The sequence below is a fragment of the Aquarana catesbeiana genome, linkage group LG09 (assembly GCF_042186555.1).
Source record: "Aquarana catesbeiana isolate 2022-GZ linkage group LG09, ASM4218655v1, whole genome shotgun sequence".
Lineage (NCBI taxonomy): Eukaryota > Metazoa > Chordata > Amphibia > Anura > Ranidae > Aquarana > Aquarana catesbeiana.
Window position 1 is genome coordinate 211213304 of NC_133332.1, and position 15125 is coordinate 211228428.

Consider the following 15125-nt stretch of genomic DNA (forward strand, 5'->3'; position numbering starts at 1 on the left):
GTCCCTGAGACTTTGTAATTGGAAAGGGGGACCAATGGAATTAGGCAGTGATTAGCACCGAAAAAAGGTTATCATAGCTGCCATCTTGTATTTATTTTAAAAATGGATAATTACCAGATCGTTATAGATTAAATATTTGAATATTTGACCAACTCACTTGCTTATGAAGAATTACACCTACCTGAACTTTTCTCCTTTCTCTCTGGTGAAGTAGATTTAAAGGACAACTTCTGAGAAACTGGACAGTTCGCCATGCCTTTGGCATACTTGCGTGCTGCAACAAACAATCATGATGCCAACTTTGATAATAGTTGCACAAAACAGGGTACAGTGTAAGTGTTTACTCTACATTATAATGAATGTAATTTGACAATCAGGGGAGACAAAAAGATTAGTCTACAGGCACACAGTGATTCTCCAATACACTGCACAATATCTGTGTATGACAACAAGCTCTTCCTAAGCTTTGGGGAATTTATAATTGACCTTACATGGCCATATTTTTGCAAGCAGTGCTAACATTTAAACATCAGCTGCCATCAGAGTACATGTGGTAGTCCAAAAACTGCAAGTATGTGCTTTAAAAAGAAAATGAGAATATGGAGAAAATGCAAAAACAATGGCCCTGAGCTAGGTTTTTATTCCCATTTTGCAGACCTAGGTAAAGCTGAAATGTAACTACAGACATAAGTAAGATTGAAATGTAATTCTAATCAAACAGCTGAATATACAGTTAGAGCACAGATATAGAAATTATTTTATCTGCCAAAAGATTTGTACAGACATGCACATCCTTTTGAGCCCCCATCCCCTTCCCCACCTGTTCTACATTGATACATACAAAAGGGGGTTTATTTGCTAAAACTGAAATGTGCAAAATCTGGTGCAGCTCTTCATAGAAACCAATCAGCTTCCAGTTTTATCGCCAAAGCTTAACTGAACAAGCTGAAGTTAGAAGCTGATTGGCTACCATACAGAGCTGCACCAGATTCTGTGTGCACCAGTTTTAGTAAATCTCTCCCACAGAGTATGTAGGCAGGTTGAATTGGTTGTAGTAAATTAGCAACTGGCCTAGGCCAGGGGAAAGGGTTAACTTGTTGAAGTTCAGTTCCCTGAGTTTTGGTCCTAGCTGACCTATCTGTGCTATAAAAAGGGGGAAGGGGGAGGTCCAGGGGCCACCGGATCTTCCTAGCTGAACTGACTGGTTCTGTTCTGTCTGTGAAATGGGGGTTGCTGCTCAAGACACTGGGACTTTTGGGGACATCAAAGCCAAGGACAATGCTATTATGGACTCTTGCTTTATAGAGCTATACCTGAGCAGCCACACTACTATAGTTAGAGTTAGGGGAAAGATGTTGTCCATATTGAACTGTATGCTGCAACCTGTTCAGTAAAGTTGCATTCACCATTTTGGTCCTGGTCTGAAGTTATTTAAAGGGGTGCAAGTTTGTTTTGGTGTATCTAAAGAACCAGGGTCTGTAAAGCATTAGAGGGTAGTGAAGTAACATCACTGAAATGGGTTAACTCAGCAAGACAAGGAAGAAGAGTGTAGTTGCTAAGAGTAACCAAGTACAAGTTCAAGACACCAAGCAACCAGTCGTACCTAGTAAGGTGACAGATCCTCTGGTAGGGAGGGGGTTGATGTTCTGGCTCCTTCCCTAGCGGTCAGTATCCAGTGCTCCCCACAAAAAATACACCCATGTTCAGGGTGAAGGTGACCCCGCCCGCAAGTATGTATTATCAAAATAGTTTTACACCCTGTAATTTTGTATGCTCTGTGCCACTGCCTTGCTTCACCTGTCTTAGGGATACTAGTGTACATCACAGCCGGGTGATACCTACCCAGATCTCTTTCCCTCCAGTGAAACCATATGTACCTTCCCTCACACTCAAAATCCTACAGAGCCGCCACTGCAAGCCTAAATTTAAGTGCTTTACGACTAGTCATAAATACTGTACATACAGTATTTCAGGTGCTAAAGTGATGGGATAATTTGTAAGTACTGCATGGTTTTGTTAGGAATACATAAATACATAACAGCGTGTTTTTATACAGAGTTTGCTCTTAAAGCCCAATTCCAGCCCAGTTCCAATACACTAGAACTGGGAAAGAGAAAACCTCTGTCAGGTTTATATTGCTGCCTGTGCCCCTCCCCCCAGCCATATCTTGTCCCAGTGTGACTAATACAGGAAGTGAGGGGAAATATCTCCAACGGGGACAGCATTAAAAATGTAACAGCAACCCTATAAAGCTATGCCCTCCATCCTTCAAGAATTTAACAGATTTGGCTAACTGAGTAACTTCAAAGTCAACCTGTCCAAAGCAGAAATCATCAGGTTTTCCCTTCCTGACTTGACCATTTAGCTCCTTAAAAAAATTCCAGCTTTGGCTTTACTCCATGTCCCTGAAATATCTGGGGATCCATATCCTGTCAGATCTTTCCAGTCTTTTTTCCCTGAATATCGAACACCTCTTTTACCTCTTTCTAAACTCAAAAACTATGACAGGAAAGTGCTTTCCTGGTTTGGAAGGAAGAATGTTCTCAAGATGGATAATGCTCCTAGATTTCTATGTCTCTTTCAAACTGTACCAATCTGGGTCCTGGCTCTCCTCCTTAAAATAAATATAGAACTTATTTACTACTTTTACCCAGAGTTCAAGATAACTTCAGCTAAATCATAAAGTACTGTCCCTGCTTAAAGATAAAAGGAGGAGTGAGCACCACAGTAATTATCGGTCTTGGTTAGGCTCCTTGACCGGTTCTGTAATCCATCAAAGTTATGGGTTCAGACCTAACAATCTTTGCTGTCACTCGACCTTTGGGCTATCCCGGGGACGTTACCATATAAGCATAAGGACTAAGGTCCTTTCTTGCCTCCTACATGCCAAACTCTAAAAATGTGGGATAGGCTGTTTCTTTGAACATCTATACCTATGTGGGTCAGATGACAATTTTATCTGATAACACCACTTTTTCTAGATACCACATTTAACCCCAGTGACTGGGAGACAGCGTTTATCCTCCCACATAAACTTTCAGTTGCTAGCACTGCCCAACTAAAAAATTTCAAAATTAAAAATTATCACCCTATGTAGAATACCAGTTGAGTGCTGATGAGGTAAAAGTAACAGTAGAGTCAGAACTTCTGTTACACTTTTAGTTCAATGTCATTTTTTTTTTCAAAAAGGGTTTTATTAGACACAGGTACACATATCACATGTAGGAGAAGAAAAAAAAAAAAGGAACAACACATTTGTGGTGACACAGCATATACAGCAGTTACATCACAGATACAAATCATTACATGTATGGTAGGCACTTATTTATGCGGAAATGTATTACAAGCTGTTTAGCAGGATATGTAATATTTTCCATACAATATGTCTCTTATATCTATGATTACATCTCTCATGTACAGGTTTAGGATTCTTGTAGCCATCTGTCCCAAATTTTGCTATATTTATCAGGGCAGCCTCTGTTAATATATAGGAATTTCTTGTATGGCAGAGTTGTGTTGATATCCCTTTTCCATTCTAGAATATTTGGGTGTTCAAGTCTCATCCATTTTCTAGCAATTATTTTTCTGGCTGAGAACAGAGTTTCTTGTAGGAATACTTTTGTGAATTTTTCGATAACATCAGGAAATATCCCAAGTAGGCACGACTTCGGATTTAGCGCTAGGGGAGATCCCATAACATCGTGTAAGAAGGTCACTATTTGTTTCCAATATTCCTGTATTTTGGGACATGACCATTTGAGATGGAAAAAAGTCCCCGTTGTAATATGACACATCGGGCATGTAGTGGGCTGATTCCTTTTATATCTGGCTATTCTGGGATATGCTCGGTGAAGTATGTATATTTGGGACAGTCTATCTGAGAGTTTGGGGGACACATTCTTGCAGGTTTCAAAGGCCTCTTTCCATTCCTCATCCTCCATCGTTCCCACATCTCCCTCCCATCTGGGTTTTAAGGCGTAGGCCATATTGGACGAAATAGGTGTGGAAAGCATGTTATAAAAACATGATATAAGCTTTTTGGGGTCAGTGTTTTTAATTATTGCTATAATGGGATTGGGGGTGGGTTGTGGCAAAGATTGCGAGAACTGCGTCTGTACCACGTGGCGAATCTGGAGGAAACGATAGAACATATTGTTTTGAAGTGTAAATTCTTCCTTAAGTACCTCAAAGGTTTTAAAAGTCCCATGGGTGACCAAGTGGTGTATGTAGTATATACCCCTCGAGGTCCATAGTTTTATGTTCTGAATGTGGTAGAATTCCTGTAAATGTTTGTTGTGCCAGAGCGGTGCATAGTCATTGTATGATGGTATGTCGAATTTGGTAGATGCTATGTCCCATATACGCCTATATTGAAAGAGTAAGGACTGTCTGTATTCCCTCGATATCATATTCTCTGCTCCTACTGATATAGCAGTTATAGGGTCCCCAGTGCTTGTGCCCAGCTAGGGCATAGGAGGGTTAGGAAACGATCCTTGTCTGATTTGTCTATATGGAAAAGCTGGGATAACTGTGATGAGATATAATAGTTATTAAAGTCCGGAAGGGCAGTGCCACCCATGTCGGTTGAGTTTTTAAGTGCCTGCCATGAAAGTTTGTGTCTATTATTACCCCACACAAAGGGTTTGAGAAGAGCCTCCAGCGATTTGAAATATTTGATGGGAATGTATACAGGGGAGTGCCAGAGAATATACAGTACTTTGGGCAATAATATCATCTTTATTAAGTTGATATGACCCCCACACTCCCAGGGGCAGGCGGGACCAAGTGTGTATTTTAGATTTAACTAGGGAAAATAGTGGTTCGATATTAAGAGCTATATAGTCTGATGGGGATCTAGATATTTGGATACCCAGGTATTTGATTAAGGCCACTCTTTGAAGCGGCAAGTTGGTCTGCTCCTCTGTGGGTGGAAAACTGTCAATCGGCAGAATCTGAGACTTCTCCCAATTGATCTTCAGACCAGAGAACGTCCCAAACCCCTCAATCGTTTGAAGGGCATTGTGGAGGGAGGGACCTGAGTCAGCCAAATAAAGCAAAGTATCATCGGCGTAGAGACTAATTTTTTCCGTTAAGTGTCCGACTGTCAGCCCTCTGATCTCTGGATTTGCACGGATGGACACAGCAAGGTGTTCTGCAGCTAATGCGTATAAGAGTGGGGATAGCGGGCAGCCCTGTCTCGTGCCCCTGCTGAGGTCAAACATCTGAGACGGGTAGCCATTCGCCACCACCCTGGCTTTTGGGTGTTGGTACAGTAGTTGAACCCATCTAATGAACTTGGGCCCAAAGCCGTATCCCTCCAGACACCTCCACAGATATCTCCATTCTACCGAATCGAACGCTTTGGCTGTGTCTAATGTCACCACCACCCGAGTCCCCACATTGTCATGTGTGGCCTGTAAATTAATGAATAATTTCATAAGGTTGAAGGAAGTGTTACGGCCTGGCATGAACCCCGCCTGGTCTGTATGTATCAGAGAGAGTACTACTTGATTTAGGCGCAAGGAGAGTAGTTTAGCTAGTATTTTGATGTCTACTTGCAATAAGGATATAGGACGATATGATTCTGGGTATCCTGGATCTTTGCCTGGTTTGGGTATTAGGACTATTGTGGCTTCTCTCATAGAAGGTGGTAATATTAGGGTTTCAAAAAGATTATTGTATAGGGTTAATAGTTTCGGTATGAGTAATTCACTGAATTGGGAGTAAAATTCGATTGGTAAGCCATCTGATCCTGGGGCTTTGGATCTGGTAAAACTTGCAATAGCAATTGCTATTTCGTCTGAGGTAAGGGGTGCTTCAAGAAGATCGATCTGATCTTCTGAAAGTTGGGGGAGTGAGATTTTGTCAAGAAATTGATCCATGTTTGTCGTATCCCCTGAGACTATAGAAGTGTATAGATTATTAAAGAATTCTCTAAATTTGGAGGTTATAGTAGAGGGGTCTGTAATCTGTTGTCCCCCCATGGCCATGTAAAGTAATGACAACTGGGGGCCTGTCTTCACTATGCGCTAGATAAGCAAGGAGTCTACCGGCCTTCTCCCCATGTTCGAATTGTTTCTGTTTAGAGAAGAATAATTTCTGTCTGGCTTTTTCATATTGTAGTTGGGACACTACTCTCTCCTGTAGTTTAAGCGCTTTAACATTTGATGAAGAGGAGTCAGTTACATAAGCTTGCTCTAAGGATGAGAGTCCCGCTACCGCCTTGTCAAAGGCTACTGTGGAGTCTGCCTTTATCCTGTTTATGCGGGAGGTTAAGGTCACACGTACATGTAACTTAAATGAGTCCCACACTGCCTGAACAGAGGCAGAGTGGTCATTTTCCATAAAGAACTGTTCCCACTCAGTGGTAATTGTATCTTCCTACGGCAACAGAGACAGCCAGAATGGATTCAATCGCCAGGTCTGCGGGGTCTATTAAGGGGTATGCTAATTACCACTGAATATGAGCTATGATCTGACAACAGTCTGGGGCCAAACTTCGCTTCTAGCAGTCTAGGAGCGAGTTGTTGGGATACAAGAATAAGGTCAATACGGGACATAGAGTTGTGAGTAGTAGAAAAACAAGAGTACTCACGTACTTGCGGGAACTTATGTCTCCAGGTATCTATTAAGTGAATGGAAGAAATGAGTTTAGAGAATTTAGTACTTCCAGTCTGCCCTGTGGTTGATGAAGAGGGTCTAAGCCTATCTAGGGATGTAATTAAGGTGGCGTTAAAATTCCCCAGCCAGATAGCCTGTATCGTAGGGTGTTTAACCATGAATGATAGCCCTTCCATAATGATTGATAGAGAGAATGGGGGGGGACATAAAAGGCCATAATAAGAAATGGTTCTCCATATAATTTAGTGGATAGGAACACATATCTTCCCTGGGGCTCAGTGCAGACTTCATATAATTCAAATTGTACTGATTTTGCTATGAGCACTGACACTCCCAGAGAATGGGATGTGTGCACCGAGTGAAACGCCCATCCAATCCATTGACGTCGTAGGGCCATCTGTAGTCTGCCTTCCACATGTGTCTCCACTAACACCACCACGTCAGCCCTTTGTTTCTTAAGGAACGTGAAGGCTGCCGTGCGTTTTAACCCCTCACGCAGGCCCCGCACGTTCCAAGTAAGAAATTTTACCGACGCCATATTAGGTTATCTGCATTATTATACATGTCGGGTAAAGCAATACCCAAGTTCTCGATACCCTCCTACACATAAATGACATTACTGATTGTGCATGTGACATAATATGTCCGTACCTGTTCAAAATTATACCTCGTTTAATAGAGACCTGTGTCCACATAACAATAACCGTTAAGTTTACCCCTAATAACATTCCCCCCTCCCTACCCTGCACCTTCCCCAACTGGTGTGGGTATATATAACAACTGAGAACTTCCGACTGGGAAAGTCAGTATCGGTGGATTGAGAAAAAAATAATAAGAGGAAAAGAACAAAAATACACATATTAGGTTCATCCGTCGAGGTGGGCCATTTTGTCGGGCCAATCTCTTCTGTACGAAGGGGTACCAGGACGTCTGTCTTGAGGAGGTGTTAATGCTTAACAATGAAACATCCCATTTCCCCCTTCTGTATGCATGGTAGTGGTTCCCAGCGGATATTGGGGCAAAAACTTGCTGCACTGCGTGTGCGTTTTGCAGAATCAACATGATCCCATAACCCCGGAAAAAGTTATCAACAAAGGAGTGTAGGAAAGAACAACCCCCTCGAAGGGAGTAAAAAAAATCCATAGTTTGAACTCACATTTCAGAGGATTAGTCAGTTTCCTAGCCGACCTTCAAAAGGTTTTCCTGTCTGCAACTTGGTCTCATAACAGTGAATATGGAAATTGTCCTTGTAACGTTGCTGTCTAATGAGCCCTTCAGACAGTGTGCCATAGGGTATAACTGGCTAGTCCGGCGGCAAAGGAAAAAAGAGGGGGAGACATTATCTCACCGTATGGCTCTTCTGGCGCTCCGCTATTCTCTCCTGTCAGGTGCCTCTTTACGTTCCAACCAGGTAATGACCTTGCGTGGGTCTTCAAAAAATAGTACCTTACCTCCGCTCTCCACTCGCAGTCGTGCTGGGAATAACATGGAGTATTTTAGGTGGTGAGTGGGCAGGTGTCGTTTAGCCTCCATAAATCCCTGGCGCTTTTTCTGTATCTCCGCAGAAAAGTCGGGGAAAATTGCGACCTTGATGTTGCCAATAGGGATGTGTCCCCTCTCTCTCGCCAATCGCAGGGTAGCATCCCTATCTTTGTAGTTAAGCAGTTTTGCGATCAAGGTGCGAGGAGGAGCTCCCTGCGGGGGGGTGGGGGTCTCGCTGGTATGTGGTGGGCTCGCTCAACTACCAGTACGGGGGAGAAGGCCTCATGCCCATAAGTGGTGATGAGACGAATGTTGCATCTTCGTAGGCGATTCTCCATTTCGTCCTGTTTGGCAAGGATCTGCTTAATCTGTCGTTGCACGTGTTCTGAATCAGCCTGTAATGGTGGGAGGGCGTCTTCCACTTCACTTATGCGAGTTTCAGTCTCTCTGACCCGCTCACGAAGTTTCTGGAAGTCTTGTCTTATTAATGAAATGTCCATTTTGACTTCCTCGATCTGTGCTGTTAGGGAAGTGCGGCACAGAGTAATAGCTTCCAGCAGCCTGTCTGTGTCCCCTGCTCCCCGCTCTCCTCCCGCCTTCTCAGCGCCGCCATCATCCTTTCCCTCCTCACCGTCCTGTCGGCGATACTGTGCCAGCTTGGCTGCAGCTGATTTTTGGCTTTTTGTGGGGGACATGACCACAAGAGACAGCGGGCGTCCTCTGAGACAGTTTGGGAGCAATATCTTGTTGTAGAGTCGAAGGATTAGCCGTTAAACAGGATTACTCGTCGGAGCTCTGGGAAGTTGCGTCCTACGCCATGCAGAGTCAGGCCACGCCCCAGTTCAATCTCATTTTATTGAGTTTTCGTAAACCATATTGGAAATATACAATTGTCCAAGAACTTCAACATGGAATACAAAAACATTTGCAGATAAATGCACAGTGGAGGGAGTTAATATGAACCAGAATTTGTGGAGAGATGATAAGACCAACAACTAGAAGCTCATTGGTTACTAGGTGTGTTGGCAGCTCTGGTGCACAAGGAGAACTATGATCTAATTGGTATTGCTGTCGTGCGATACTGTACCCAAATTAAATTTGCGTCTTTTTTTTCCCACAAATAGAGATTTCTTTTGGTGGTATTTGATCACCTCTGCGTTTTTTATTTTTTGTGCTATAAACAAAAAAAGCGACAATTTTGAAATAAAAACAATATTTTTTACTTTTTGCTATAAAAAATATCCCCAAATTAAAAAAAAGAAAACTAATTTCTTCCTCAGTTTAAGCCAATATGTATTCTTCTACATATTTTTGGTAAAAAAAAAAAAATCGCAAAAAGCGTAAATTGATTCGTTTGCGCAAAAGTTATAGCGTCTACAAAATATGGGATAGTAGTAGTAGGAACAAACGATATGTCTCCTCTCCCCTGACAGAACAGGGATTTTTGTGTTTATGCACACAATTCCTCGTGCTGGCACTCATGCACGCGATCGTGGGTAGCCGGTGACAATCAAACTCGCCAGCCATGCGCATTGGGACCCACACCACGCAGCGGGTGCGTGCACCCTAGCGGCTCCTTAAGGGTACGACGTACCCATACGGGGTTTCGCCCAGCGGTGCCATTTTTCCGCAGTATATATTTGTGAGCTGGTCGGGAACTGGTCAATTTTAGCTGTAAGCAACAAACACATACAGTTAAGATAAGAAACTTAACTTTAAGAAAGCACATTTTCCAAGGATGAGGGCTGCTCACTAGTGTGACGAAAATATAAGCGTAGGATAGTTTTGCCTTAACTAGATGTGGTGTGATCTGTAGAAGTAGTGTAATTGTAGATGTAGTTTATTTCTGGATTATTAAAAATATAGTATTCTATGTCAGTCATGCACATATGTTCTTTCATTAGCATTTGAAAAGGACAGGGATAGTTTTTTTCTAGGATCGAAGTGACACCTAGATGCCAATAAAAGTTCCCATTAGAGTAAACATAGATTGCCACCTTCCTGAGGCTCAAAGAAACTGCTAGTCATCTTGGCTACACAGATCTGCAGGGGGCATTCACAAGGCTCCGGACAGTCTGTAAGCTTTGATTAATATCAAGAGATCTAAGGAACCTATTTTATCTCTCATAAAAGCTAAAATATTAACGGCAGAGAGATGAAAATAATTCCTTTTGATTGAACACCTGATGGGTTAAGTGTACATGTAACTCTGTATGTTTAGCAGGTGTGGAATCCTAGAGAACCACACAAAACCGTTATATGGCGCCTGATTGCGGCAGGCAGGCAGTGATTGGTACTGTTGCGATCGGCATGATGCGCTGGTATCGGAAATCCTATCCATGACCCAGCAATCAGTGCCGTTCTGGGCCAATTTGACTCTGGTCATTTCAGAACACAAAACATTTGTGGGCTGAGACAGGAACACCCCCCAGGGTTGATTGGCCAAGGGCTAAAGTCCAGCCCGCATCCATATTTCAATAAATTGGGTAGCCTGAGATATGGACATTGTTCTTCCATGAAGCCAGTTTGAAACTGGGGAGTTCCCACATGTTCCAGTATGCTTCTACTAACGGATAGATTTTCTTGGTAAAGTTTATTTCTGTTTTTATCCCTTTTTATTTTCATAGCAAATTGCCAATTGGTGTGTCTTTCTGCATTTTTTGTATCTTTTTTGGTAAATCTTTTTTCTTTGTATATCTTATATGCACTGCCCACTTTCGGGATATTAAATGATAAAATTAATAAGTGACTTCTGTGTACTAAGCTAGGACTCATATCTCTGGAGAGGTTGTTGTATTTTAGTGCCTAAGTACTCGGTTTAATTTACATGCCAATCGGTATGCAATTGCACTGTGTGTTGGCAGATTGCATGCAGATTGTAAGCTAACAGATCTTCCAGACAGAGATCTGCGTGTGCGGTGGCTCAGCAGACCAGTCTGCGGACAAACTGTTGGGTGGTGGCAGGCTATCGTTTATTGTGTGTCTGGTGTGTGGGTGTGGGGACAGTGGGAAGAGTGATTAACACCGGGGTTCAAGCTTGCAGGATAGCTGGAGGAACCCTAGAAGTGTGTAGTAATTGCTAGACTGTTCCTCAATCCTTAGAGTGCACCAGATTGTATGTAAGATTTGTATCTGCCTGTGTGTGGTCAGCTAGCTGGATTGGAGTGGAGTCTCCCTCTAGTGGTGGCCAAAGGTAGTGCAGGCTGTGAAAGTACCACAGCCGGTCTTACATGCGCAGTATAATTTCCCCCTTATTCCCTTAGATCCTCATATACCCCGGTCACGGAACGCACGTCGCGGTTAGTTAGTCGCCTTTGGGGTGTGAAAGCGTGACAACTAGGACTTATGCCCCGTACACACGGTCGGATTTTCCGATGGAAAATGTCCGATCGGAGCGTGTTGTCGGAAATTCCGACCGTGTGTGGGCTCCATCGGACATTTTCCATCGGATTTTCCGACACACAAAGTTGGACAGCAGGAGATAAAATTTTCCGACAACAAAATCTGATCGCGTCAATTCCGACCGTGTGTGGCCTGTTCCGACGCACAAAGTGCCATGCATGCTCAGAAGAAATTCCGAGACGGGACAGCTCGTTCTGGTAAACTTAGCGTTCGCAATGGATACAGCACTTTCGTCACGCTGCAATGTTAAAAATGGTTTAATACAGCGCACTCTCTTCTTCTTTATAATGTGACAAGAATTAAGTAGTTTTGCTGCTCATATTCACACACACACTTCTCACAAAGTTTTATTTGTGTTTTTTTAGTGGGATTCCCTGAATATATTGTTATTAGTTGTCACATCTGACAGTTTTATATTATGTTTTTGTTTTTTTTTTGGATTTTCAGCTTTTTTTTTTCTTTAATGTTTGGATTTGGCTGATCTTTGTTCAATGTTATTTTTATTTTTACTCCAGAATATTTTTGTGTGTGTTTTGTGTGTCAAGTTACCCCAACACCATTGATATCTTGTATTATTTAATCTCCAGGAGATTGTTTGGTGTTGGTGTCCCTTGTTCATTTCACATTGTATATTTGAAATGTACCTGAATCCTCACAAACCAACTGTCCTTTTTGAAGTAAAACACATAGGGAGTATAATTCAAAACAAAAATCCTTTATTAAGGGATCAGAACCAAACAAAGAGGAAGGCAACACTGGATCAACAGGAGAAATTAGCGAAGCCTGGGACCCCCACGGCAGACATCAATTCTTGAACATCAAAATTGGTGGCCTGAGGAGTCCATATGTAAGGGAGGGCAGTCTGGTCCAGAATTCGCAGAGATCCGGATAGCAGCAGATGACATGTGTGTCCCCAGGCTGTGGTACCACAAGAGGCTGCATTTTTTGGCCGACCAGACTGAACCCAGGCCAATCACTGTCTGGTCTTCCTTCCACGCTTCCTTCCGGGCTGTGGCTGTGCAGTTGGAGATGTGGCAGGAGGAGGAGTAGGACCTGGAGGAGGAGGAGGACTGGGAGGACCTGGAGGAGGACTGGGGGGACCTGGAGGAGAGGGAGGAGGAGGACCTGCAGGAGGAGGAGGAGGACCATCACAAAGGTGTGTCTGAGGTGTCATTTGTCCCCTCATACCTTTCTCAAGAGCCTCCAATATGAGGGCCTCACACATGACTTGTTGGCCCTCCTCCATCCTCTGCATTTTATATGCAATGAAGGCAGCAATGTTCTCCTCCATGGTGTGGGGTGCTCCCAGGACCTCTGTAGCCCTCCAAAAGAATCCTATAGCAGCCTCCTCTAGGGCACTCTTCCTACTGCCACTTTCTCTTTTCAGGGGGGGTGGTGGGACCTGCAGATCAGCCAGCCGGCTCGGCCCGGCCACCTCCTGGCTGAGACTTCCCTGTGTATGAAAAAGGGACATGGTTGTAATGTTTTGCATCATCAATCACAATCATAACTTAGTACTCCCAACTAACATCTAGTTAACATCATTGATTGGACAAGCAGAAATATTTAGAGGAATGCTATACCTGGCTCAATCTGGGCTCCTCCACATGTGGCCTGGAAGACCCAGGTTGGGCATCAGAAGCCTCAGCCGGGGGGGAAGGAAGCGTGGAAGGAAGACTGGAGAGGGATGGCCTGGGTTCAGTCTGGCCTGCCAGAAAGTGCAGCCTGTCGTAGTACAACATCCTGGGGACATAGATGTCATCTGCTGCTCCGGATCTCTGTGAATCCAGGACCTTCTTGCGCTCCCTTAGATATGTGCTCCTCAGGCAACCAATTAATATCTTTAAATAGGTGATGTCTGCCGTGGGGATCACCTGCTTCACAATTTCACACAATTGCTCCAGTGCTGCCTTCCTCTTTGCTTGGTTCTTGAAATGGGGGTGTTTAATCTCCCACAGACAGGGCAGCTCCCTTAGCATCTCTAGGAATACTGACATGAAGTCATTATCTTTGAGTAGCATATCCATGTTCACTGCAAGACACAACACAAGACAAAGCCTAATGTCAGACAAAACTCTCCTAATCTTGTTACAATATAGGCCTCAATCTAAAAGCAGTATAGGCACAAGTTTGTCTCTTACCTTCGTTCTTACGATCGGCGCGTCCAATGCTCCTTCCTCCGCTCACAGATCGTACGTAATACGCACGCGTGTTACGCTTTATACACACTGCGCATGCGTGTAACTCCGCCCGCCCCTGACGTTCTTTCTAGTCTATTCCCCGCCCCTTTTCATTCGGCGCAGTGGGTGAAGAGCATGATGGCGGAGTTAGAGCAGGTGTGTGCTAATTATAGCAACGAGGAGGAGGAGGAGGAAAGCCCGGATCCGGACATGTCCCGATCCAGAAGGAGACGTTTTAAGGCCACAAATATGTCCTTTGGGGAGATGTTGGAGATGGTCGACATCATGAGGAAGTCCGACTATGACGGGAAGTATGGGCCTTACCCCAACCCCAACATCAGAAAGGCCAAGATCATTGCGAAAGTGATCAAAAGCCTTCACAGGAATTTCGTGGTACGAAGATCGAAAGATCAACTCAGGAAGCGGTGGTCGGACCTGAAGTTAAGAGAGCCAGAGCAGTACCGAAAGATCCGGAGAGTGCTGCAAAAAAGTAAGTAGCTGTGCTGTGTTCCTATTCTTTCTGTCTTTATTGCGTTTGTGCTGCTACATATGCTTTTATTAATTGTAACGTTTAAAAGGGCAACTTTAATGTTCATGGGCCCATTATTCGTTCGTATCAAACATTTTTTTTGGGCCTACTTGGATGCCAAATATTTGTTTGTGTAGATGGGTTTGTTACTAGAATGAAATGCCAACTAGATTGTGTGTAAGGAGAGGACACTGAGCAGCTGTTTTCACATCTGGACACTGGAGCATTAGTGTGGGACCCCAGAACACCATTTTTATTAGGGGGGCCACACAAGTGCTCCAGTGTATACTATAGGGGGGGCTACATCTGTGAAGCTTGTACCAAACAGGTAAATTATTGCAGCTTGACAAAGGGCAATAAAAAATATACATCTTGGAACTCTGCTAAAATAGACAATTGTACCCCACTTCCAAGCAATGTTTCCTATTTATAGTTCTGCCATCAAATATCTGTGTGCTAATTATACCATTTTTGTTTTACATAGGGGAGAAAAGACTCGGAGGACACCCCTCATCCGAGGAGACCACAGACCCCCCACCTCTGGAAGAAGGTGAAATACCCCAAACCCAAGCTGAGCAGGAGGAGGAAGAAGATGTGGTGGAGATTGGCACCACAACAGGTGAGTGTCTGCGACCACAGGCTCAGGTAAAAGAGATGGATGGTGGCAGATTTTTGAGACCTGTTTTTTTTTTCTTTCTCTCTTTTTAGGTGATCGTGATGTGAGGGATAGAGAACGTTTCACATCAGAAAGTGCCCAGATCCTGATCGGGGAGATCATGGGGTGTAATGCCGAACTGCAAAACATCCAGCAAAAAATCAATGATGTTATTAAAAAAAATAATAACATCATTGATGTTTTGGGGCGAATTTAAAACCCCACAAAATCACTTTTTGGATTGTGGTCCAATCTT

At 43.6% G+C, this 15125-nt stretch overlaps 1 protein-coding gene across 4 annotated transcripts in view; it reads right to left on the bottom strand.

Annotated features, from left to right (window-relative positions):
* The window catches only part of CCDC187 (coiled-coil domain containing 187), a 141853-nt gene that overhangs the window by 93666 nt on the left and 33062 nt on the right, over window positions 1-15125 (bottom strand). For all 4 annotated transcript variants that reach the window (XM_073599648.1, XM_073599646.1, XM_073599645.1 and 1 more), the window contains exon 8: window positions 182-274. In XM_073599648.1, coding sequence (XP_073455749.1) covers window positions 182-274 — 93 coding nt within the window. The remainder of the gene's footprint in view (window positions 1-181; window positions 275-15125) is intronic.